Below are 24,395 nucleotides of genomic sequence, written 5' to 3' on the forward strand. Positions count from 1 at the left end.
ATTGTAACCATATATAGAGATATTCCTAAATCAATCATTATGATGATTGATCTCTAATAGGTAGAGTTATTGGATTTAATTTGACTATTTAATTGGATTGCAAAACAACTAATAGTCAAATTGTTTAAATCTTTTTAAATGGTTTATGATATAAGGTACAACTTGACTTACTTACAAATAACTGGTTGATTAAAAAAAATATAAACGCTTGTAAAATGTGTTATCGACCAACTCACATGCATGTTGTTTGTTAATATTATTGCCTTCTGTATTGTGGATCTTCTTTTAGCTCTTGGATCATTAAAGCGTATTAATCCGCTCTTCTTTAACCGCTGTGAGATTTACTTGAATAGTGTTCGGTCTTCAGGTCTTGGGTGCAAACTCTTGCACTTTCCAACTGTTGATAGGTCTTGCCAAGACAATAACTGTACAGAATACACTTGTGGTGGGATATTTCCTGCAGCAGAAAATGCCAAGAAAACATTGTGACCCCTAGAACTCAAACTATTAAGTTTATCCAGGCAGCAAAATTTGTCGTCTTGCAAGAGTCTCGAGATTAAGAGCATATTAGGGCCTCCAGGACCTTGACGATCATCGGCGGGAGGATTGTCAATCGACCACAAAAGAAAGTCCATCGTCATCTTAGCCAATCTCGAAAATTTGTCGGCTGGAGCTTTGAGTACCACCAGAGCCATGCTTACCAGCCTATGAAAAAGGCGGTTGCCTTAGCCCCCCACCTCTAGCACAAGTTTAGAGGCCCTCAAAATTTTTTATACTTGTTTTGATTCAGCAATTATATTCGACTGTTACATATTTATAACACCAGTTTCCAAATATACATCTCATCTAGTTTCATTTTATAACAGTTTATATAGCTATTTAAGTCTTCTTGTACAATTTTCTAAATTTACAGTTGCACACTTACGCTGACGCTTAATATATTTTGATTACCATAAAATGAAGATAATATTGACATAGTTTTCCTTTGTGCTATATAATTAATTTCTTAAATTTTATATCTTTCAACTCTCACCAAATTTAATGCTATATAAATAATATTACAAAAATATCTATTTGTTACGAAAGTCAAAGAAAAAAAGCAGCAGCCACCGCAATTGTTGAAAATATAAAGATGTGGAGCCCGCTGCACTATTTGTACAGTAAATTTCTTTATATATATACGAACGTTTTTGTTCATCGTAAAACACACCTCAACTTCTCTTCTCTCTAATAATAAACACTCTCTATCAGTGTTATAAATTCTACGGGTATAAATTTTCTCTTTATTTAAATTTCTGCGATACAATAAATTTCCAGTTATTTTCATAACACGTTATCAGCACGATCACTCTGCGATTCGGTAAAATTTATTTGTATCATTTATACCCTGTTATAATGGTCGGTATACCGCCTCTACTATTATTTATATCATGTTATAATGGCCGGAATACCACCTATATTATTTACTAGTAATTTAATTTATTTATTGGTCGGCTGAGCCGCCTTATATTCTGTTTATTATTTATTGGTCGGCCGAGCCGCCTTATATCCTGTTTATTATTTATTGGTCGGCCGAGCTGCCTTTTATTCTGTTTATTATTAATTGGTCGGCCGAGCCGCCGTATAATTTATTTATTACTCTGCATTGATCGGCTGAGCCGTCGCATGATTTGTTGTCATAACATAAATATTTCATTGCCATAATTTTTTACTTTTATGAAATTTTATAGATTTGATTGACTGTTTAATACGATATTTTCAGACTGATTTTTGGTGCACTCGATTTAACACCAACGGTCACAAAGAATTTTTTTCAAAAATTTCTCCTTTCTCCAACGGTCATGAACAGTAATTTTTTATCTATAAATACAACTTATTTTCACTCCATTTCATCATCCAAAACATTTCATCTTCTCTCAAAAATTTCAAATCGCTCTCCTCTGATTTTTCATTTCAAGAAAGATGATTCGCGCACTTTTGTTTTTATGTGCCATTTTTATTTGTGTTTCTATTTATGGTTTATTCGTTGGAGAATTTACTCCGAGTGAATTTAAGATGAATATCGGTTTAATTTTCTTTACATCGCTTCTCCTTGTAATTGCTTGCATGATTAATGTAAACGGTTCCTTTTAATATTAATAATATTCTAATAATTTTTATTTATGTGCTTTAGAAATACAAATGGCAAAAAAATCGAGAAACTTCAGTTTCCGGCATTGGAAGTAACTGAGACAAACTACACGGCATGGGTTACAAACATGGAGCTTCATCTAGATTCCGAGGAAATACTCGGAACAATAAAAGACGGCAATATATCAACCTCTCATGAAAAGGCTAAGGCCGTGATATTTCTGAGAAGGCATCTAGATGAAAATCTTACGCATGATTATGCGAGAACCAAAGATCCCTTAGATCTTTGGAAAGCTCTGAAGGAGAGGTTTGATAACCAAAAGAAAATTACTCTCCCCCATGCACTCGATGAGTGGAAAAATCTACGATTTCAAGATTTTGAAAAAGTGGAAACGTACAATTCCGCTATATTGAGAATAGCGGCGCAATTAGATTATTGCGGTAAGCCTGTCTCGGAAGCAGAAATGCTCGAGAAAACTTACCAAACGTTCCACAAAAATCATTATGTTCTACAAGAACAATATAGAAATTGTGGGTATACGAGGTTCTCTGAACTCGCTGTGGCGCTTATAATAGCGGAGAGAAATAATGAACTCCTCATTAAAAACCACAATGCCCGACCCACGGGAACCAAAGCATTTCCTGAGGTAAATGCAACGGATATAAAAAATCCGGAAAAAGGAAATTATTCCTATCGTGGGCGTGGTCGTGGCCGTGGTCACAATCGTGGTTTTGGTCGTGGTCGTGGTTATCGATTTAACCGCAACCATGAAAGGAGTAACAACCCAAGAGGAAGGGGATCCAACACATGGAATCGATCTGATCGGGTAAAAGGGAAAGAAACCCAAGAAAACCCTACTCATAAAAATGAGAACGTCTGTTACAGATGTGGATCGAAGGGACACTGGTCTCAAGTATGTCGAACTCCTCGGCATCTATGCCAATTGTACCAAGAATCTATTAAAGGCAAGGCAAAGGAAGTAAATCTCAATGAACACCTTGTGGGTACAACATCGACATACCTCGAATCCTCTGACTTTATGGGAGATTTCGACGAGGCCACTCATCAAAATAATTGAAGTGCTTGTACTGATCAAGCTTAATAATGCCTAGTGATGCCATAAAATATTATGTATTTCACTTTCAAAATAATGTTGTATTTCAAAATATCTAATGTATAATTATTGTGTACTTGTTATTGATGCATAATATGTTTACTTATGAAAGTTTATTTTCTTTATTGATATTAACTGTGTGTTACAGAAATGGATAAGAAAGCAAATGGAACAACAACTAAACAAATTGGTAGAGAAGTTTGCATACCAGATAGTGGCACAACGCACACTATACTGAAGGATAAGAGATATTTCTCTACTTTAAAGTCAGTAAAAATGACTATAAACACAATATCAGGTCCTACAGACCTGATCGAAGGAATTGGCAAGGCAAACTTTATGTTGCCTAATGGAACAAAGTTTTCCATAGATAATGCCTTATATTCTCCAAATTCTAAGAGAAATTTGTTGAGTTTCAAAGATATATACCGTCAAGGGTATAACACTCAGTCTGCAACTGAGAATGGAAAGAAGTATTTATATATAACTTCTGAAAAATCAGGCAAAGGCCTTGTACTGGAAAAATTTCCAGAACTTCCTTCTGGATTGCATCACACTTATATTGATGCTATAGAATCACATCTTGTGATCAAAAGAAATCCAGAAGATGTTACATTATGGCATGATCGTCTTGGTCATCCAGGCACTACAATGATGCGAAAAATCATTGAAAGCTCACATGGTCATTCAATAAAAACCCAAGATATATACCAAAGTAATAAAATGACATGTGATGCGTGTGCTCTTGGGAAATTAATCATAAGACCATCACCAACCAAAATTGACAAAGAATCACCAAAGTTTTTGGAAAGAATCCAAGGTGATATTTGTGGACCAATACATCCACCGTGTGGACCATTCTACTACTTTATGGTATTAATCGATGCATCGAGTAGATGGTCACATGTTTGTTTGTTATCATCTCGAAATATGGCATTTGCGAGATTTCTAACTCAGATAATCAAATTAAGAGCACAGTTCTCAGATTATCCAATTAAAAGAGTTAGATTAGATAACGCTGGTGAATTCACATCCCAAGCTTTTAATGATTATTGTATGGTATCAGGGATTGAAGTAGAGCATTCTGTTGCTCATGTTCATACACAAAATGGTTTGGCAGAATCATTAATTAAACGGCTGCAACTAATTGCAAGGCCATTGATCATGAGATCAAAACTCCCAACATCTGTATGGGGACATGCTATTTTGCATGCAGAAGCACTAATTCGGATAAGACCAAGTGCATACCATAGATATTCCCATTACAGTTAGCATTTGGAAAAGAACCAAATATCTCTCATCTAAAAATCTTTGGTTGTGCGGTTTATATTCCAATAGCACCACCGCAACGTACAAAGATGGGACCGCAAAGACGGTTGGGAATATATATTGGCTATGATTCTCCATCAATAATAAGATACCTAGAACCACAAACTGGTGATGTGTTTACGGCACGATTTGCCGATTGTCATTTCAATGAGAAAGAATTCCCAACTCTAGGGGGAGACAATAAACAAGTAGGAAAAGAGATCAAATGGAGTGTACCATCGTTATTACACCTTGATCCTCCTACGAAACAGTCAGAACTAGAAGTTCGACGTATCATGCATTTACAAAATATAGCAAATCAGCTACCTGATGCATTTGCTGATACCAAAATGGTAACTAAATCACATATACCCGCTGCAAATACTCCTGCTCGTATTGAAATACCACAAAATGGTGGAACGGCAGTTGATACACGTGAATCAGGAACACGTTTAAAGCGCGGTAGACCTATTGGTTCAAAGGATAAACTTCCTAGAAAACGTAAGGAATGTGAAAAGCATGATACTCCCAAAATAACAGAAAATATTTTGGACGAAGAAAATTGTGAATCTAACGACAATATAAAGCATCTTGAATCTGAAGGAAATCATGAGATTTCTATCAATTACATCCATAATGGAAAGATATGGAAACGAAATGAGATGGATGATATTGATGACGTTTTCTCATACCTTTTAGCAAAGGAAATAAATGAAGAAAACGAAGATCCAGAACCAAAGTCTGTATATGAATGTCAAAAGAGACATGACTGGATAAAATGGAAAGATGCAATTCAAGTCGAATTAGATTCGCTTAACAAACGAAATGTATTCGGACCTATTGTGCTCACACCCAAAGATGTAAAACCTGTTGGGTACAAATGGGTGTTTGTCCGAAAAAAAAATGAGAAAAACGAGATTACAAGATACAAAGCTCGTCTTGTAGCCCAAGGTTTCTCTCAAAGGCCAGGAATTGATTATGAGGAAACTTATTCTCCTGTTATGGACGCAATCACATTTAGATTCCTGATGAGCCTAGCGGCCAATGAAAATTTAGAAATGCGTCTCATGGATGTCGTTACGGCATATTTATATGGATCATTAGATACTGATATCTATATGAGAATCCCAGATGGATTTAAAATGCCAGAAACGTTAAGTTCCAAACCTAAAGAGTTATGTGCAATAAAATTGCAAAGATCATTATATGGGTTAAAACAATCTGGACGAATGTGGTATAATCGTCTCAGTGAACACTTAACAAAAGAAGGATACACAAATGATCCTATATGTCCTTGTGTTTTCATAAAGAAAACAACATCCGGATTTGTGATAATCGCGGTGTACGTTGATGATCTTAATATTATTGGAACTCAAAACGAAATCCAAAAGGCATCAAACTATCTGAAAGGAGAATTTGAGATGAAAGATCTCGGGCAGACAAAATATTGTCTAGGATTACAAATTGAGCATTCTCGAAAGGGTATATTTGTACACCAGTCTACATATACCAAACGAGTATTGAAACGCTTTAACATGGATAAAGCAACTCCTCTTAGCACCCCGATGGTCGTTAGATCACTTAATGTTGAAAATGATCCGTTTCGACCATCTGAGGAAAATGAAGAAATACTTGGTCCTGAAACTCCATACTTAAGTGCAATTGGAGCTCTTATGTATCTTGCAAATTGTACTCGACCTGACATATCTTTTGCTGTTAATCTTTTAGCGAGATTCAGTTCGTCTCCTACGCGAAGACATTGGAATGGAATTAAACATGTCTTTCGTTACCTTCAAGGAACAACTGATTTAGGCTTGTTTTATCCTAAAAGTTCAAAAGGTCAAATGATTGGTTTTGCAGATGCAGGTTATTAGTCATATCCACACAAAGCTCGATCCCAGACAGGATATGTTTTTACAATTGGAGGCACCGCCATATCTTGGCGTTCTCAGAAGCAGACACTTGTTGCTACTTCTTCAAATCACGCTGAGATCATTGCACTCCATGAAGCAAGTAGAGAATGTGTATGGCTAAGATCAATAAGCCGACACATCTGTTCAAGCAGTGGGATTGACGAAAATACGGAGCCAACTATTCTATATGAAGATAACGCGGCATGTGTTGCTCAAACGAAGGAAGGATATATCAAAAGCGATAGAACCAAACATATACCTCCGAAGTTCTTCTCATACACTCAAGAGCTCGAGAAGAATAAAGAGATTGAAGTAAGATATGTTCGATCATGCGACAATGCAGCCGACCTCTTCACAAAATCACTCCCTACCTCGATATTCAGAAAACACATCCATAACATTGGGATGTGCCATCAGAAGGATCTATGAGTGTTCATTCGAGGGGGAGCTTACGTAGTTGTACTCTTTTTACCTTACTATGGTTTTTCCCATTGGGTTTTCCTGGAAAGGTTTTTAACGAGGCAACAAGACGTTAAGCGAGAGCGGATAGTGACACCGGCCCCCAAGGGGGAGTGTTACGAAAGTCAAAGAAAAAAAGCAGCAGCCACCGCAATTGTTGAAAATATAAAGATATGGGGTCCGCTGCACTATTTGCACAGTAAATTTCTTTCTATATATACGAACGTTTTCGTTCATTGTAAAACACACCTCAACTTCTCTTCTCTCTAATAATAAACACTCTATATCAGTGTTATAAATTCTACGGGTATAAATTTTCCCTTTATTTAAATTTATGCGATACAATAAATTTCCAGTTCTTTTCATAACACTATTATATTTTTTTATTCTGAAGCTTATTGCATTCACTAGAATTATTTTTATAATAAATTTTACATTTTAATAACATTATTACTTTGAATTTTGCCTTAGGCCCCAAGAAAGCTAGGCACGGCACTGAGTACCACGGTGTGTGGGATTCAGACAATATCATAGTCAAACTCCTCGTTGACAGCATAGGCGTAGATTGAGATGCCACCACAAGGAAACAAGAGCACGAACAGCTGATACGATATTCTCATAGAACACATGGAGCTGGAGACCGAGAGGGAGAGGGTAATCAGCGACATCCCAGAAGACGCACGTGTCAACACCCGTGGGCATGGAGAAACTCTTGGTATGTGTTGTGCATCGGGAGGTGGGAGCTCGATAAAATATTAATGGCCAATGTTGTGAAAAGCCATTAAAACAGCATCCACTAACATCATATAGTTTATTTGATGTGCATCTTCTTTCGATATCCTTTCAAAAACGGCGAATTGGGGAAGCAAATAATACCAAATATCAAGTCTTCCGAGAATATATCCGAGGTACCGTAAGCCCTGATATGGTGATCAAGAAAACGCTTCGTTGAAACTTAAACAGAGAGACACACAAGTGAAATAAGGTTCCTGATACTTGTCGGGGAGCCAACTGTCGGCGTTCCACAAGAGGTTTGTCTTATACCCTGCATGCAAAATAAAAAACAAACATCATCGAGAGGATTGGATATCATGTGCTGAAAAGAGACAGAGATGGAGAGATAAAGAGAGCGAGAGACAAAAAGATCTTACACCACTCAGTTGGCATGGCTCAGAGGGATGTTAGGGTTAGGCGTGAGAGTGTATATATATTACTTGACAAATACTATGTTGTCCTATGAAGATAATAGTCTATGACACTTGACAAAAAAAACACACAAGAAAATATATTAGAATCGAAATTTGTTAATTTATTGTGCCTTTTAATGGAAATCTGATAATTTCTTATGCTTTTTATTTATGGAAATCTGATAATTTCTTGTGCTTTTTGTTTTTTGTCACATAATGCCCTATCTTGTCACAGCGATAACATGTAACTCTTTACGCATCTCTAGCTCCATTATAACGTCCTCTGCCTTGTCCTCTGTAGTATGATCGTCCTCCACGACCTCGGCCCCGGTAATTGTAGTCTCGGTTTGACTGCGTCGCTTGATTCTCGTTATTTGAATACATCAATGTGGTCTGATTGTCTTGAGGTTCTTCTTCTTCCTCTTGTATACGTTCTTCGTATGCTTTCAAGCGACCAATGATGTCTTCAAAACTTGTGTTGTTGAGATCTAGCACTTGTTCAAGTGAGGCGACAATATGGATGTATTTCTTTCGTGGTAAGCTTGTCAAGATTTTTTTAACAAGCTTAGGTTCTTTAATGCTGACGCCTAGAGCTGCAGATTTTGATGCTATCTCTGATATTTTTCCACCGAAATCATCAATCTTCTCTGTTTCCTTCATCTTTAATCGATCGAAATCGCTCATCAAGGTCTGTAACCTTGCTTCTTTTACCCTCTCTGCACCAACATGCCTAGTTTTAATCGCTTCCCACACCATCTTGGCGGTTTTGAGTTCGCCGACTTGTAGAATTAGTAGTTCCGGTATTGATTGAAACAATAGTGCTATGGCCATGTGGTGTAGCCTAGACTACGTATAGCGCAAGAAACCTATTGATTCTGAGAATTCCTAGAAAACGTGCCTTCTTGAGATCGTTGAGAGACGAATCTCTATCCGAGAACAAGGTTTAGAGTTTATAAAAGCTCTGAAATATATTGATGCAAAGAAGTTGTGTCCTTACAATGTCAAGGCATCAACTTATATAGAAAACTAAAACACCAAAGCCGACATAATAAAGGATTTATAACATATCCTTTATCGAATGAGAAAAGGAAATAGACCTAATAAATAAGTTAACTTGCATGAAAAGAAATAAAGAAATCCAAAGCCAAAGTATAATAGGATGTATGCTACATCAGGTCTCCCGGGGTAAGAAAAGATTCGACCTCGAATCTTCAGTCTCATCTTGTGGAACCAAAGGAACCAAATGTTTCACGTGGTGGTAATGCCAAACAATAGGCATTGACATTAATCTTCTCAAGGACTTCCAATGGACCAATTTTACGTGCCTTAAGCTTGTTATACTCATGAGCTGAAAACCGTTCCTTCGTCAATACCGCCATACTTTATCTCCAACATTGAACTGAACGTCGCGACGATGTCGATCAGCAGCTTCTTTATACTTTGCAGACGAGAGACGCAAGTTATCATGCACAAGCTGATGTACATGAGTCACGTTAGTGACAAAGTCCACAGCCTCTCCATGGTCGCGGGTTGCATCAGGATGGACGCCTAAATCAAGTGGTCCATGCAGTACAATGCCATAGATAACACGGAATGGACTGAAAGACGTGCTGCGATTTACAGCATGGTTATGGGCGAACTCTACCTGGCACAAAATGGTATCCCACGATTTGATATTATTGCCTACCAAGCAGCGCAACATATCCCCCAGTGATCTATTAGTGACCTCGGTCTGGCCATCGGATTGAGGATGATAAGCGGAGCTCATATCAAGGCTGGTGCGAAGCAGTTTCCATAACGTACGCCAAAAGTGACTTAAAAAGCGAGAGTCCCGATCAGATACTATAGACAATGGCAGACCATAAATGCGATAAATCTCTGAGAAGAATAGCCGAGCTACTGTAACTGCATCCGTAGTTTTCTTACATGGAATAAAATGCGCCATCTTGGAAAAACGATCAACGACCACAAAGATAGAGTCATGACCACGTTGTGTTCTTGGAAGACCAAGGACGAAATCCATGCATATATCAGTCCATGGCTGAGTTGGTACCGGCAGAGGCATATACAATCCACTGTTCGTTGCATGCCCCTTAGATGTTTGACATGTAACACAACGTTCGACGAACCGAGCAACATCTCTTCTTACGGTCGGCCAGTAATAAGAATCGAGAAGCAGTTTGAGAGTACGATCGCGGCCTACATGACCCTCATTGTGAAGCTCGTGAATGATCTTTAAACGCCAACTCCCAGCTGGAACACAAAGCTTGTTATCACGAAAGAGGAAGCCTTCCTGAATAACAAAATCCGAACGTTGCCGGTCTTGAACCTCCGACCAGATTCTCCCAAAAAAAGGATCAGCGTCATATGTATCAGCGAGTGAGGCAAACCCCGGAACCGAAGCATCAAACGTAGCCATAAGAGTATGACGCCGGCTTGACGCATCTGCTACTTTATTTGTTTTACCCGATTGATGGTGAATCATGAACGTAAATTGCTGTAAATATGTGATCCACGATGCATGTCGAGATGATATTTTCGTCTGACTATCTACATGTTTCAATGCGTCATGGTCTGTAAAGAGGATAAACTCCTGATGAAACAGATAGTGGCGCCAGTGACGAATAGCTTGAACAATGGCATAGAACTCGACGTCATAAGTGCTATACCGAACACGGGAACCTGTGATCTTCTCGCTGTAAAAGGCCACAGGCCGACCTTGTTGACTAAGGACCGCTCCAATGCCTGTTTTGGAAGCATCGCAATGTAGCTCAAAGATTATTGCAAAGTCGGGTAGAGCCAGGATAGGGGCGGTAATCAAGCAGTCTTTGATGGTCTGAAAGGAAAGTCCTGCTGCTTCTGTCCACGTAAAGCTGGTTCCCCGCATACAATCAGTTAAAGGAGCCGTAACCGCGCTGAAATTGCGAACAAAACGCCTGTAGAAAGAAGCTAAGCCGTGGAAACTCCGAACCTCCGTAATTGTCTTAGGGAGAGGCCACGATTTGATTGCTTCAATTTTACTGGGATCCACTTCAAGTCCTTGTGCGGAGATGATATATCCGAGAAATAGGACCTGTGATGACCCGAAGACACACTTTTTGCGAGCTGCGAAAAGTTGTTGTTGGCGGAGAGTAGTAAGCACGTCATGTAAGTGTTGAAGATGAGAGTTAATATCATTACTAAAGATGAGAATGTCATTGAAGTACACCACTACACACTTGCCAATAAATGGTCGGAGAGCCTGATTCATGACACGCATAAACATACTTGGAGCGTTCGAAAGACCGAAGGGCATTACTAACCATTCGAATAAACCCTCATGAGTTTTGAATGCTGTTTTCCACTCATCCCCTGGTCGGATACGAATCTGATGGTAACCGCTCTTAAGATCCAAATTTGAAAATATTGAAGCTTTCCCGATTTGATCAAGGAGATCATCAAGACGAGGAATTGGAAAGCGGTAACGAACTGTTATTTTGTTAATGGCTCTGCTATCCACACACATACGCCAAGATACATCTTTCTTTGGAATAAGTAAAGCCAGAACTGCCGTAGGACTTAGGCTTTCTCGTATATGTCCTTTAGCCAAGAGTTCCTCGACTTGTATACGTAACTCGTCATGTTCCTGCGGACTCATACGGTAGTGGGGTCTGTTAGGAAGGGAGGCGTTAGGTAGAAGGTCGATGTGATGCTGAATGTCCCGTAACGGTGGTAGCTGAGTAGGTAGGTCGTCGGGGAAGACATCATCGAAAGCAGACAAAAGTGGGGCAAACGCGGAAGGAGGAGTTTGAGATGGAGCAGTTGTTGGTGTCTCCACCAATGCCCATACAACCTCAGACTCGCGGAGTTTCGCTTCAAATGCTGCTTTAGGAATCGTAAGAAGAGTTGATCCGAGTATTGGATGATGGAGGAGTAGTTACTTTCGAAGCTTGAGACTCGTCAGAAGGTGGTTGCTCCGGAGAAGGAAGTAATGTAATTGTTCGACCTTTAAACTCGAAGCTGTAAGTATTGGTCTTGCCTCGGTGCGTTGCATCCCTGTCAAATTGCCAAGGGCGGCCAAGGAGGAGATGGCAAGCGTCCATAGGGACCACATCACAAGAAACCGAATCTAGATATGATCCAATAGAGAAAGAAACTGACACTTATCTAGAAACAATGATTTCAACTCCCTTATTAAGCCAAGCAAGCTTATATGGAGTAGGATGAGGCGTCGAATTGAGATCCAGTTTCTTCACTGCCAGAGCTGATATGACATTGGTACAACTACCAGAATCGACTATCATCTTGCAAATCTTTCCATTGATGGTACAGGTGGAGCGAAACAATGTTGTCCGCAGCCAGGATTCGTCAGTTGCACGAGGTAGCAAACAGTTACGGCGAAGAACAAGTGCAAGAGCTCCCGTGTCTCCTGCGATAAACTCTGTTTCTTCCTCTGTTTGTGACTTTGCCTCATCAGTATCGTACTTTGGTTCTTCATCAAAATAGATGTCTTGATTTAAGAGACCACGTCGATTCTTGTTTGGACATTCGGTTTGGATGTGACCGGTTTCACCACACGTGAAACAACGGAGAGCACCGGTACGAGCAGGACGAGACTGAGCAATTGAATCCGTGCTCTGTGCAGTAGCTGATCGAGTTGCAGTTTGGCGAGTTTGGGACGCCTCTGAAGTAGGTGAAGAGCTAGTATTTGGACTTGGAGTATTTGTCCGAGAACGATTGCTACCGGTGTTCCACGATGATCTGTATTGAATCTCCATGGCTAGAGCACGTTGATAAGCTTCAGAGACGGTTAAAGGGTTGAATTGTTGCAACGCGTTCTGAATCTGAAAGCGTAGACCGCCGATGAAACATGATACCAGCTGATCCTCTGTTTCAGCGAGTGTTGTACGCGCCACCATATGAAAGAAATCTGTTGCATATTCTTCGACGGTTCTTGTTCCCTGGCGAAGAGATTGTAATTTGTTGTATAGAGTTCTTTCGTAATTGTAGGGTAGAAAGGCGCGGCGCATATGCTTCTTAAGACGTTCCCATGTGTCAATGCGTGGTTTACCTGCTCTGCGTCGAGATTCTTTAATTTGTTGCCACCAAGCCATAGCGCGGCTCTTAAAATAGTAGGCGATCAACATAACACATTGATCTTCGGGAATTTTTTTGAATTCTAGAATTTCTTCGATTGCACATAACCAATCCAAGAATTCTTCTGTGCTGAGGTTGCCTGAGAACTCTGGTATTTCTACCCGAAACCCGGAATCCGATCGTCGTTCTTCAGCGTGAGTTTCTCGTCGATTGAGTTGATGATCAGCTGGAGGGGCGACGCGAGCCTGGTTACGGCGTACTTGATTGGTTTCGGTGGCAAAAAGGTTTTCAGGCATGTCGTTATCGGAATTGTCATCCTCTGGACGACGACGGATAACGGGGTCAACTTGAGGTTGTTGTTGTCGTTGCACGACGGTTGTTAGGGCTGTCTCAATAACATTAAGAAGGGTTTCGTGTAAACCCGTGGTGAATGTCTCTAGGGTATTACGAATCTCTTCTTGAAATTCTTCTTGAGTTTGTTTGCGAGGCGGCATGGTTGATGATGGTGAGAGACTGATCGTATGAATGTGTGCGGAAGTAACAAAAGATCGTCTGGCTTGATTAAGAAATCAAAACCAAGAGTCTCTGATACCAACTGGTGTAGCCTAGACTACGTATAGCGCAAGAAACCTACTGATTCTGAGAATTCCTAGGAAATGTGCCTTCTTGAGATCGTTGAGAGACGAAGCTCTATCCAAGAACAAGGTTTAGAGTATATAATAGCTCTGAAATATATTGATGCAAAGAAGTTGTGTCCTTACAATGTCAAGGCATCAACTTATATAGAAAACTAAAACACCAAAGCCGACATAATAAAGGATTTATAACATATCCTTTATCGAATGAGAAAAGGAAATAGACCTAATAAATAAGTTAACTTGCATGAAAAGAAATAGAGAAATCCAAAGCCAAAGTATAATAGGATGTATGCTACATCACCATGTCATTCTTATCTCCTTCGGTGATGTCTTCTTTAATAGCTTCCCATACTTTATGAACTTTTAGGGTAATTTTCATTCTTATTGCCCATACCGTATAATTAGTTTCATTAATCATTGGACACTTGATTGAAGAAGATCCTCCTCCATCTCTAGGTTTCGCGGTCGCGGCTACAATGTCACTCATCTCTTCCTGAGGCTCTGATACCAAATATAGAATCAAAGATTGGCAAGTATAAAGAACTCAGGGCCTGACTGGTTCAAACGCAGCGGTTACGGTTGCGGTTGCGGGAGTTTGCGCATGCAGGTGGTTGCGGTTTCTAGCGGTTTTAAGAGATTTGTACGACTGGTAATGCGGTTAAAAATTGATGCGTTTGCGGGATACTTTTGACTGATTAACTACAAAATGCAGTAACGGTTAAATAATAAATTAACAATATTTACATTTAATATAATTATAAAAAATTCAAAATTCATAAAATTATAATAAATATAAAATTTATGTTTAGAAAGTTATATTTCAAAATTTTTAAATTTATTAAATTTATTTTTATTATAAAAATTTATAATATTAATTAAAAATGATAGATACATTTTAGTATTTTTATAATTTGAATTTTAAAAAATTTATTGAATTTTTTTATTTTTGTATTTATATTGTTTTAGAAAAAAGAAAAAAAAATTATCCTCCCGTAACCGCCCGCAACCGCAAACGCTAGCTGGAGCCAGCTTTTGGATTTATGAGGTTTGAAGCGGGTTGAAGCGGTTTAGAACGGTTTGGATGATTGTTGCGAACCGCTAACAACCGCTACCAACCGCTAACAACCGCTACCAACCGCTAACAACCGCTACCAACCGCTAACAACCGCTACCAACCGCAAAAGGTGCGTTTGCGGGTGGTAGCGGGAAAACCATTCATCCCCTCACTCTTCTTTATTAAGCTTTAGAAAACTCACTCAAAAACTAAAACACACAAACTCTCAATCTCTAATCCCGCAAGTTATGTCACACTTTGGCATATCCTTATATAGAGATTATAAAGTCCTAATCCTATTAAACAAACATATCTAGATAACTCCTAAATATATTATAAATCTCAATCACAATAGGATTATGTCTTTTACTTACTCCTCAAGTTTCCTTATTATTCAAGCTTATCTCAACAAATTTAACACTTGAAATTTATTGTATTTTCTTTTGCTTTTTATGAAGTACCCATCATTGTATATTTCCATGGTTATCAGTGAAATTTTTAGTGTTAAGAGAATTGCGTGGTGAAGTTCTTAGAGCATCTCCAAAAAGAAACTCTATTTTAAAGTTTCCAAAACTCTATATTTGAAGTTTAAAGGTGTTCTTCTCCAAAAGCAAAACTTCAAACTCAACTTCAAAACTATTTATATTTTATAATATGGTCTTTATATTTGTCATAACTAATTTGAATTCATAAAACTTTTGTAAATAACTAGCACATATATAAACATATTACAACAATATTAATTAATAAAATATTCTATTAAATATAAAAATTTAAATAAAAATAACTTAATTAATATTAAACTTCAAACAAAATACTATATTATTTCATAAAATTATTTTCGTAATGCATATATGATCTATTATGCATTTCGAAGTAAAAATGGCTCTCCTCATTTTTACTTTGTAGGTTACGAGCTAAAAGTTGTTGAAATCTGGTAATATTGATACTTGTAAATATATTAGATCGAAACAAAAAAGTAAAAGAGAAACATAAAATATTGCTAAAAGACTATTTTCTTTTTGATGATATTAATATTCGTGAATATATTCAATATGAAAAAGAAAGAATTGTATGAAAAAGACATCAAAAACAACAACAACAACAATCATCAGTTACACAAAAAAATTGGACAATATTTGAAAATTTGAAGGTTCCAGATCAAACTTACCTAACTATTAGTATTGTTGTAATATTTAAATTTGTGTAATAGTTATGTCTTCATGTGATTTTTAACAATCTTTTTGTTAAGTTTTTTTTGTATATTATTGTTGTCTAAATCTAGCTTAAAATATTTTAAATCTTATTTTAAAGTTTTATTTAATTTTATGTGTAAAATTTAAAATCTGTAAATAAAATTTAAAATATTTATGAGATATAATTTTTTAAGGATTAAAACAATAAACGAGAAAATATTTATGAATCATAAATGTGATGTGTGATTATAGAGATCAAAATGCAAATAAAAATATGAAACTTCAAATTTGAAGTTTTTAGTCGTGAAACTTCAAATATAGAGTTTCACTCCTCAAAACTTCAAATTTGAAATTTTGAAGTTTTGAAGTTTCTTTTTGGAGAGCAAAAAACTTCATATTTGAAGTTATAGAGTATCTTTTGGAGATGCTCCAAGAACAACTTTTTTTTGATAGGTAACAAATCAGATGTGCCTTATTTTTGGAGTTGAACAAATTTAAACAAAGCAAACAGAATGTGGACATTAAAAGGACAATATATGGGCAATCAACTTTTCAAGATTCATAAACGATGAACCTCCAGGCTCAAGGCATTTCTCAGCAGTTTCCCTCATGGGCATGATCCTCTTACCGATCTCTTCTCCTTCTGAGCTCTTCATCAGTGTTCTAACCGCTCTCTCGATCTCCACTCTCTCAATTTCGTTCTCCAAATGCAAACCGATCCTCCAAACATCACTAATGTACCTTGCATTCACCCTCTGGTCCCCAAAAGAAGGCTTGCATATCAATGGTACGCCTTCACATATGCTCTCTATCGTCGAGTTCCATCCACAATGTGTCAAGAACCCTCCTGTTGCACGGTGAGCTAAAACCTCTATCTGAGGTGCCCATTTCACGATCTTACCCTTACCATCAAGGCTTTCGATGAACCCTTTAGGGAGATTCTCAATCCACTGCGTGCCTCGGATCAAACCGGGTCTAACCACCCATAGAAAAGGCTGGTTGCTGTTTCTTAGACCCCAAGCAATCTCCAAAAACTCAGATTCATCTATCGAAGCAATGCTTCCAAGACTTACGTAGATCACAGAGTTCAGTTCTTGCTTGTCTAGCCAGGCGAGACAGGTCATGTCTTGTGTAAGTAAGCTGCTTGATGAAAGTGAAACGTGCTTGTGAAAGGGTCCAATACAGAAGTGTGGAACCGGGAACTCTTTGAGGGATTGTTTTAGCTGTTCTGCTTCAAGATCTTCAACGGCGTTGAATATGATTCCTGATGATGACTTTAGTGACTTCAGCACACCTTTCTTTAACTTATCACCTGATCTTGGATCATCTGTCTGGAACCAGGGAAGATCTTTCATTCTAAGATGTGGAAGCTCTGGAACTGGTAAGTCGGCTTGAGACTCTGCCAAGATGAGAGAAAAAAAGTCAACGAGAATAAAGCAAAGTACAGATACTAAATCTTGATTTCGATTTGTAAGTACCAATGTTTAAGAAATCAGCAGGTGGTAACTAATTGCTTTATAGAAAACTAGTGACCAGACCGGGTTTAGATGAGGGCTGACCGATAACAAAAAATTGATATATTTTAAAAATATATTTAACATATAATTTTTTTTTAAATTTTTTTTTTTGATGATTACAAAATTTAGATATGTATAAAAAAGAAAACTAGACAAATTTATGAATAGATTATTAACATTATTGCTTGATTAAACACACTTAGACCAATTTAGATAGATTTAAAGTAATTTTAACTGATTTACAACGATTTAGACCGATTTAAATCGTATAAATCAGATTAAAAAAAATTGATTATGACTGATTTGCCGCCTAAACAGTGCCTAGACGCCGACTAAAACGGTTTTCAGAACATTGGTACATACCTTGAAGAGAAAGATACCCTTTCTCTCGTAAGACATGAAACTTCGAGAAAGCAACGAAAGCTGAGAGGTTAACCGTCCGAAGAACCATCCTTGGGATACCAAACTTCTCGGTTAAACCATCAGTGAAGTACCAAAGAGCATCTACTATCACACAAGCAGCAGTTGGTTCTTGAGACAAAAGCTTCTTCAAGCAATCACCAAAAGGAGCAACACATTTGGAATTGAGGTCATGGAGAAGCTCGATGACGTCGGGATTCGAGGCTTCGGATTCAGACAAACCGTCGGGAATGGACACGAAAGTGAAGTGAGGGAAGTTGGAAGGGTTTGGAGCGTTGAACTCAGTGTGAATCACTGTGATGGAGAAGCCTCTTTTAAAGAGGATGTTGGCAAGCTGGAAGTTTGGGTTTAAGTGACCTTGTAAAGGGAAAGTAAAGAGAAAGATCACTGGTTTTGTTTCTCTAATCACCATTTTTTGTTGTTGTGTTTCTCTATGTGTTGTTCTGCTTCACACGGGTTTGACTATTATAGAGAAGTGCAGTAGCACTGGCAACTAAGATGACGACATCCATTACATCAGTGAAATACGTAATCACGCTGATTCAGTCTAGATATATTTTATGTCTACTTGTTGTTAAAGAATGACTAAACGCATGTGGGGTAATCAAAATCTTCGTTTTTTTCTTCTTCGTATTTATTACCTTAACATGTTCATGGGTACCAATCTTTCATACATGTGAATGTGTTTAATTTGGTGGTACTTTGTTTCTAAATTTATAAAAGAAATAATATACAAATTGAGCTGTAGCCAGCTTTTACCCATACTAAGAAAAACCTATATTGTTTAAAAAAAAAAAGATGGAAAAACCTATATTTTAGAAAGAAATTCCGGATAACATTTTTAGTATATTTTCACAAAAATAGATCTCAAAGAAAAAAATGACCAAAATAAGTTTTATTAAAAGGTAAATATGCATTTATACCCAATGTTTAACTAATCTAGATTTATGGTTTAGAGTTAATGGGTGAGGTTTTGGGGATAAAATTTCAAATTAAAAAAAATAAAAAATTAAAATTAAAATTTTTAAAACAAAAAAGTGCTATTTTGGTTATTTTAATTTTTGAGTGCTATTTTGTGACAAAAACTTAAAAATATTTATTTGAGAGAATTGCTTTATTTTAAATTTAGACAATTTTCAAGAAATAAATTAAGTTTTTTTGTCTTTTCCTATTTGATTATTTTGATGCACTGAATCTTTTTTCTTTTATTCACAATTTGTATGTTAATGAGGATGGCCAGCAAAACTCAAATTCAAATTGGTATCTCAAGATGAATTTGCTACTTACTCTGTTATTTGCAGTGTGAGCTCTATCAATGAATCAAACAAACAAAATCCAAAATGGGTTTTGTTGATCAAAGAAAAGAAACCAATGGTACCACGGATGTGGCAGCCCAGTTGGTTTAAGCGCAGGCGTTGGTGTTGTTGCGCTCCTGGGTTCGATCCACCGTGGGAGGAGTGTCCAGGGCCTTAACCGGTACAGACGCAGGCTGGCTCCGGGCCTAGGGGGAGGGAGTAGGGCCGAAGGCCCGAACCCACCACCTGGTTAAAAAAAAAAAAAAAAAAAAAAAAAAAAAAGAAACCAATGTTTTAGAACATGAGATGACAAAGCAATGAGTGTTCTTGCAACAAAACTCCAAAACTGGTTGACTTTGGCTTTGGCTTATTGTAGTTTTTGAGCACGACTTGCTTTTATAAAATCTATACTCGACTCAGATTCTCTAACTAAACTATTCAAACCAAATAAATATTAGCATGTACTGGACTGGTGGTTATATGAGTCCAAAATGGTTAAATGGGTTTTTAGCCGAGAGAGACCAACATGAGCTTTCAAAGTTGGCAAATGGTCGATATCATCTCCAATAGTTTTCTATTTAGATGCGTTTTTTTTAACGTCTGATTAATTATACTATTACAACGATATAAATATTACATAAACGATTCTACAGCTGACAATTCTACCATCATATGAGAATGCACGTCTGACTGCATCGCTCCGAGCCGCCCTATGAGATCCATGTTCGATGATACACCCTTGCACCATGCTGAAGACCTCTTGTAACCCTTTTTCTCCATGATCTGCATAATTTACGTTTTCTGGGGTTTGAACTCCAAACCTCCTGGTGTAGAAGCATTAATAAACCCTTTAGATGCGCTTTAGATAAATGATTTGTTAAACAATAATTATTTTTAGCTCAACTGAAAATTATTATATGAAAAATCTAAAGAATATGTGATTTAAGCATAATTAATATTTGTTGTGGCAAATTTGTTGTTGTTGTTGTGAATACCTCGTGAATCAAAGTCGAAAAAGAAGATAAATTCGATTGAAGAGTATGTATATTGATGGTGAAAATTAGATAAATAACACTCTCTTAAACATTTATTTATATTTATATCTGATATTTTTATTTTAAACAAACTACTTTAACTAATTAAACGGACAAACAAAATTACATAATTATATAATATTCTCTATGTTTCATTTTAGTTGATGTTTTAATTTTTTTGGTTAAGTTTAAATGATGTTTCAAATTTATATGCAAAAACTAAGTGTAAAATTAGATAAATAACACTCTCTTAAACATTTATTTATATTTATATCTGATTTTTTTATCTTAAACAAACTACTGTAACTAATTAAAATGGACAAAAAAAATTATAGAATTATATAATATTTTCTCTGTTTCATTTCATAGTTGATGTTTTAAAGTTTTTTTTCTTTAGTTTAAATGATGTTTTTAAGTTTATATGCAAAATCTAAATGAATTTGATGTTTGTGATCAGTTGTATTATGCAGTGCTATTTTTATTAGTTGAACAAGTTTTAGTTTCTTTTAATATAAATGAGATATACTGAATAAAATTTAGTATTTTATTTTTTGAAGTAACATTAAATATATAAAGAGAATATGATTTAAGACTAAAAAGATTGCAAATTTTAACTTGTAATCTTCTAATAATAGATTATTTTTCACTATTTTTATTTTCCAAATGTATTTTAAAATTTCTTCTCTATGTTTTTTTTTTCAGAATAGATAATTTTCTTTTTGCTTTTTATATTTTTAGATAAATGCTTCTTTTCACCATATTTATCCTTTCACCTTTTGTTTTCACTTCAGAAATACGATAATTTCTCAATATATACTGATAAGAGCACCTCCATCAGTGAACTTATGGGGGGGGGTTCACACATATTCAAAAAAAAAAATATATTAAAATAATGAATAGTGGTGAATTTGTCTCTCTCCACCTCTTACTAGTGAACAGGGTTCATCACTGTAGCGCGGGCCCCACGACACGTGGCGGTCCGCGATTGGTCCGATTAATTTTTTTAAAAAAAAAAAAAAACAAAATCAAACAGAAAAAAAATATAAGAAAAAAATACTTTGTGAACCCCGGGTTCACTAAAGGGATGCTCTAATAACGATAACATCCAGTCAGCAACATTCGCTTACACGTGGCGACTCGGCACCAGATACCAGCAGAGAGATAAGAGGCAAGCAAACACAAGATAGCGTGAGACCCAAGCATCATCATCTTCATCATCTCATTCATTCCCCGATTCAGATCCAATCATCACCACAACAATGGCGGCAGATCCTAACCCTAACAAGTTCCCCGTCCTCTCCTACGTCTTGTCTCGTCTCCCTTCCTTCACCGCCACCAAATCATCTTCCCCTTCCTCCTCCTCCTCCGCTCCCGCCTTCGATGTCGAGCAGCCGATCGAGATCGTCACCCAGATGCCTCACTTGGGGCATCCATCCGTCCTCGCCTCCATGACCAAAGCCATCTCCGACGTGGCCCAGACCCGATCCATCCTCCGCACCCTCGGGCCCAGGCCCGATCACGAGTCCGTGGACAAGGCGCGCGCCAAGCTCACGGAGATCGAGGGGGTTCTATCCGAATCGCTTAACGACATCGCGATCAACGATGCTGCTGCTTCGACGGAGGGGAAGGACGAGGATGAGGAGAAGAAGAAGGAAGAGATGGGGAAGGATAAGACTGTGTGTGAGTCGATTTTGAAATTGGACGAGGTTCATGATTCGTATGAGAAGCTGTTGAAGGAAGCGGAGGAGAGGCTGGTGAGGATTTATGAATCTGAGGTGGTGGGGGGTGAGGAGGGCGTTGCGGCGGCGGTGGAGGTTAATGAGGAGGTTGTTGGGATACTGCAGCACGCGTTGGATAATCCGGTGGAGCGTGTGGATTTGTCTGGGAGGAAGCTGAGGTTGCTCCCTGAAGCGTTTGGGAGGATCCAAGGGTTGCTTGTTCTTGATCTCTCCAACAATCAGCTCCAGGTTACCCTTTTTTTTTTCCTTTCTGTAATCACAATCTGCTACATTGTTGTTTAAAGGGTGAGTCGTGACTCTGTTCTTGTTAAAGTATGCAACTTTGATTTAAGATTCTGTATGGTTTGGGAATATAGTAATCTTTAGTGTAGTGTAAGAGTAAAAGATAGTGAGAGATCACAAGATCTGGCCTTACTCTATTGAGTGAAGAACAATGTCTTATTCTTATGTCATTCATAATCTGCTACATTGTCTTGAATCTGTTCTTGGTTTTTCTGGATGGCAAAGAAGTGCAACTACATGTTGTATCAATAATGTGGAATTTAAGAGATTACGGCATATGTGTTTTTGTTTTGGTTTTGCGTTCTGAGATTTTGGAAGAAATGATGTCTAGCCTGGTGTAGTTTTAAAGAGATTCTACCCATTTGCTTGTTTTGGTTCTGCCATCATTGATATCGTCTGTCTTTGAGAGTGTAAAACCTGTGTTCAATATGTTATGCTTCAGGTATGGCCTAATGGGTTAATTATTCACGTTTTGCAAACGAATACTGCTGATGTCCATGCTATATGTTTTCTTTGATTGTTCTGAGTTATATTCTATGGCTCAAGCTACATTAATTTTCTTGATTTTATTAGTGATACATAATGAGTTCTCCAAAAGCTCAGTTTCTGTGTTTTACTTGTCTTACCACTGTCCAACAGGCTATTCCTGATTCAATAGCGGGACTGCATGATCTTGTTGAATTAAATGTCTCCGGGAATATTCTGGAGACTTTACCAGACTCTATCGGCCTCCTGTCCAAACTGAAAATTCTGAATGTCTCGACTAACAAGCTCACCGTCTTGCCTGATTCCATCTGCCGTTGTGGGTACGTAATAAATAACTCTCACTTTGTCAAGTTTTCATTTTTTTTTTTAAATCCACTTTAACTACTTCTTACATCAAACTCTCAGGTCGTTGGTTATCTTGGACGTGAGCTTCAACCGTCTCACCTACTTACCAACCAACATCGGGTCCGAGCTAGTGAATCTAGAGAAGCTAATGATCCAATACAACAAGATCCGATCCTTCCCGAGCAGCATAGGCGAAATGATATCCCTAACGTACCTCGACGCCCACTTCAACGAGCTCCACGGTCTTCCTGATTCTTTCTGTTTGCTCGCAAACCTCGAGTACTTAAACCTAAGCAGTAACTTCAGCGATCTCATCGAGCTCCCTATTTCATTCGGCGACCTCATAAATCTCCAAGAGCTCGACTTGAGCAACAACCAGATCCACGCCCTCCCTGACACTTTCGGCTCACTGGAAAGCCTGACGAAACTGAATGTGAGCCAGAACCCGCTCGTGGTCCCACCGGAGGAAGTGGTGAAGGAAGGTGCAGAAGTGGTGAAGATGTATATGGGAAAGAGAAGGATAAGTATGTTTGAAGTAGAGGAGAAGAGGAAAATGGAGGAGGAGATGGAGCAGGCAAACGCCGGGTGGCTCACGAGAACAACATCCAAGCTGAAAACGTATGTCACAGATGTTTCAGAGTATCTGGGATCGGGTTCTCCTCGAGACTCTTACCTTGAGCAGAAGCTATGAATGTGTGGCTTTTGACTTCGAATAACTCTTTGATTCCAAAGAGATGGTGCTGCTCCTTTCGGCTGGTTTTGTCTCCTTTTCTCCCTCTCTCATTAGAGTATATAATGAAGGACTCTTTACTTGTTTACCATTTTGATTCTTTCTGATAGGTTATGCCCTGTCATTTAACTTTAGGTTCATACTTTAAAATCAAACCTTCACGGATTTTGCTTATGTTTTGTTGGTTAATAAAAAGCTCCAAAGGAGTTTAACTGAGTTCTGTTTTTGAGCTTTCTTTTGATTGGTTTTGTTATGATTGTATGAATATTAACATCAAAGTTAAAAGTGTAATGACTCCAATCTAATAGTATATGAGAAACATGACACAATCTACTTAGTTCTGTTTCTACCAGTTATGTGCAAAAGGTTGATTGTGTAGAATGCGTCTTGGATACGTTGATCTTTCCATAGACATGGCAATGTGATACGACTAGTATGTAAAACTTAGACTTCTAGAAACTGCAATGTAAT

The 24,395-nt window shown here is 37.7% G+C and overlaps 3 protein-coding genes across 3 annotated transcripts; 1 reads left to right on the forward strand and 2 right to left on the reverse strand.

The window, feature by feature from the left end:
- Nucleotides 1–12,254: 12,254 nt before the first annotated feature.
- LOC106454183 lies at nucleotides 12,255–13,682 on the reverse strand. Its single transcript, XM_013896344.1, has one exon. The coding sequence runs from the start codon at nucleotides 13,680–13,682 to the stop codon at nucleotides 12,255–12,257; it is 1,428 nt and encodes a 475-aa protein (XP_013751798.1).
- A 2,791-nt stretch (nucleotides 13,683–16,473) lies between these two features.
- Nucleotides 16,474–18,464, reverse strand: LOC111206280 (UDP-glycosyltransferase 76B1-like). The gene is made up of 2 exons (XM_022702795.2): nucleotides 17,957–18,464; nucleotides 16,474–17,475 (listed from the first exon to the last, which is right to left on the reverse strand). Exons 1-2 carry the CDS (start codon nucleotides 18,423–18,425, stop codon nucleotides 16,598–16,600), a joined length of 1,347 nt encoding a protein of 448 aa, XP_022558516.1. The 5' UTR covers nucleotides 18,426–18,464; the 3' UTR covers nucleotides 16,474–16,597.
- Nucleotides 18,465–21,466: 3,002 nt separating this feature from the next.
- Nucleotides 21,467–24,140, forward strand: LOC106452537 (plant intracellular Ras-group-related LRR protein 9). Its single transcript, XM_013894687.3, has 3 exons — nucleotides 21,467–22,309; nucleotides 23,003–23,169; nucleotides 23,255–24,140. Exons 1-3 carry the CDS (start codon nucleotides 21,602–21,604, stop codon nucleotides 23,883–23,885), a joined length of 1,506 nt encoding a protein of 501 aa, XP_013750141.1. The 5' UTR covers nucleotides 21,467–21,601; the 3' UTR covers nucleotides 23,886–24,140.
- Nucleotides 24,141–24,395: the final 255 nt, after the last annotated feature.

The sequence above is a fragment of the Brassica napus genome, chromosome C5 (assembly GCF_020379485.1).
Source record: "Brassica napus cultivar Da-Ae chromosome C5, Da-Ae, whole genome shotgun sequence".
In the NCBI taxonomy this organism is placed as follows: domain Eukaryota; kingdom Viridiplantae; phylum Streptophyta; class Magnoliopsida; order Brassicales; family Brassicaceae; genus Brassica; species Brassica napus.

Excerpts from the sequence above, each read along its gene's own strand:
- LOC106454183 (XM_013896344.1), bottom strand. The coding sequence starts at position 13,682 with ATGCCGCCTCGCAAACAAACTCAAGAAGAATTTCAAGAAGAGATTCGT.
- LOC106452537 (XM_013894687.3), top strand. The coding sequence starts at position 21,602 with ATGGCGGCAGATCCTAACCCTAACAAGTTCCCCGTCCTCTCCTACGTC. Across the intron at positions 22,310-23,002 it reads TCTCCAACAATCAGCTCCAG|GCTATTCCTGATTCAATAGC; the intron begins GTTACCCTTTTT and ends ACTGTCCAACAG. Across the intron at positions 23,170-23,254 it reads GATTCCATCTGCCGTTGTGG|GTCGTTGGTTATCTTGGACG; the intron begins GTACGTAATAAA and ends TCAAACTCTCAG.
- LOC111206280 (XM_022702795.2), bottom strand. The coding sequence starts at position 18,425 with ATGGTGATTAGAGAAACAAAACCAGTGATCTTTCTCTTTACTTTCCCT. Across the intron at positions 17,476-17,956 it reads AGGGTATCTTTCTCTTCAAG|AGTCTCAAGCCGACTTACCA; the intron begins GTATGTACCAAT and ends TCATCTTGGCAG.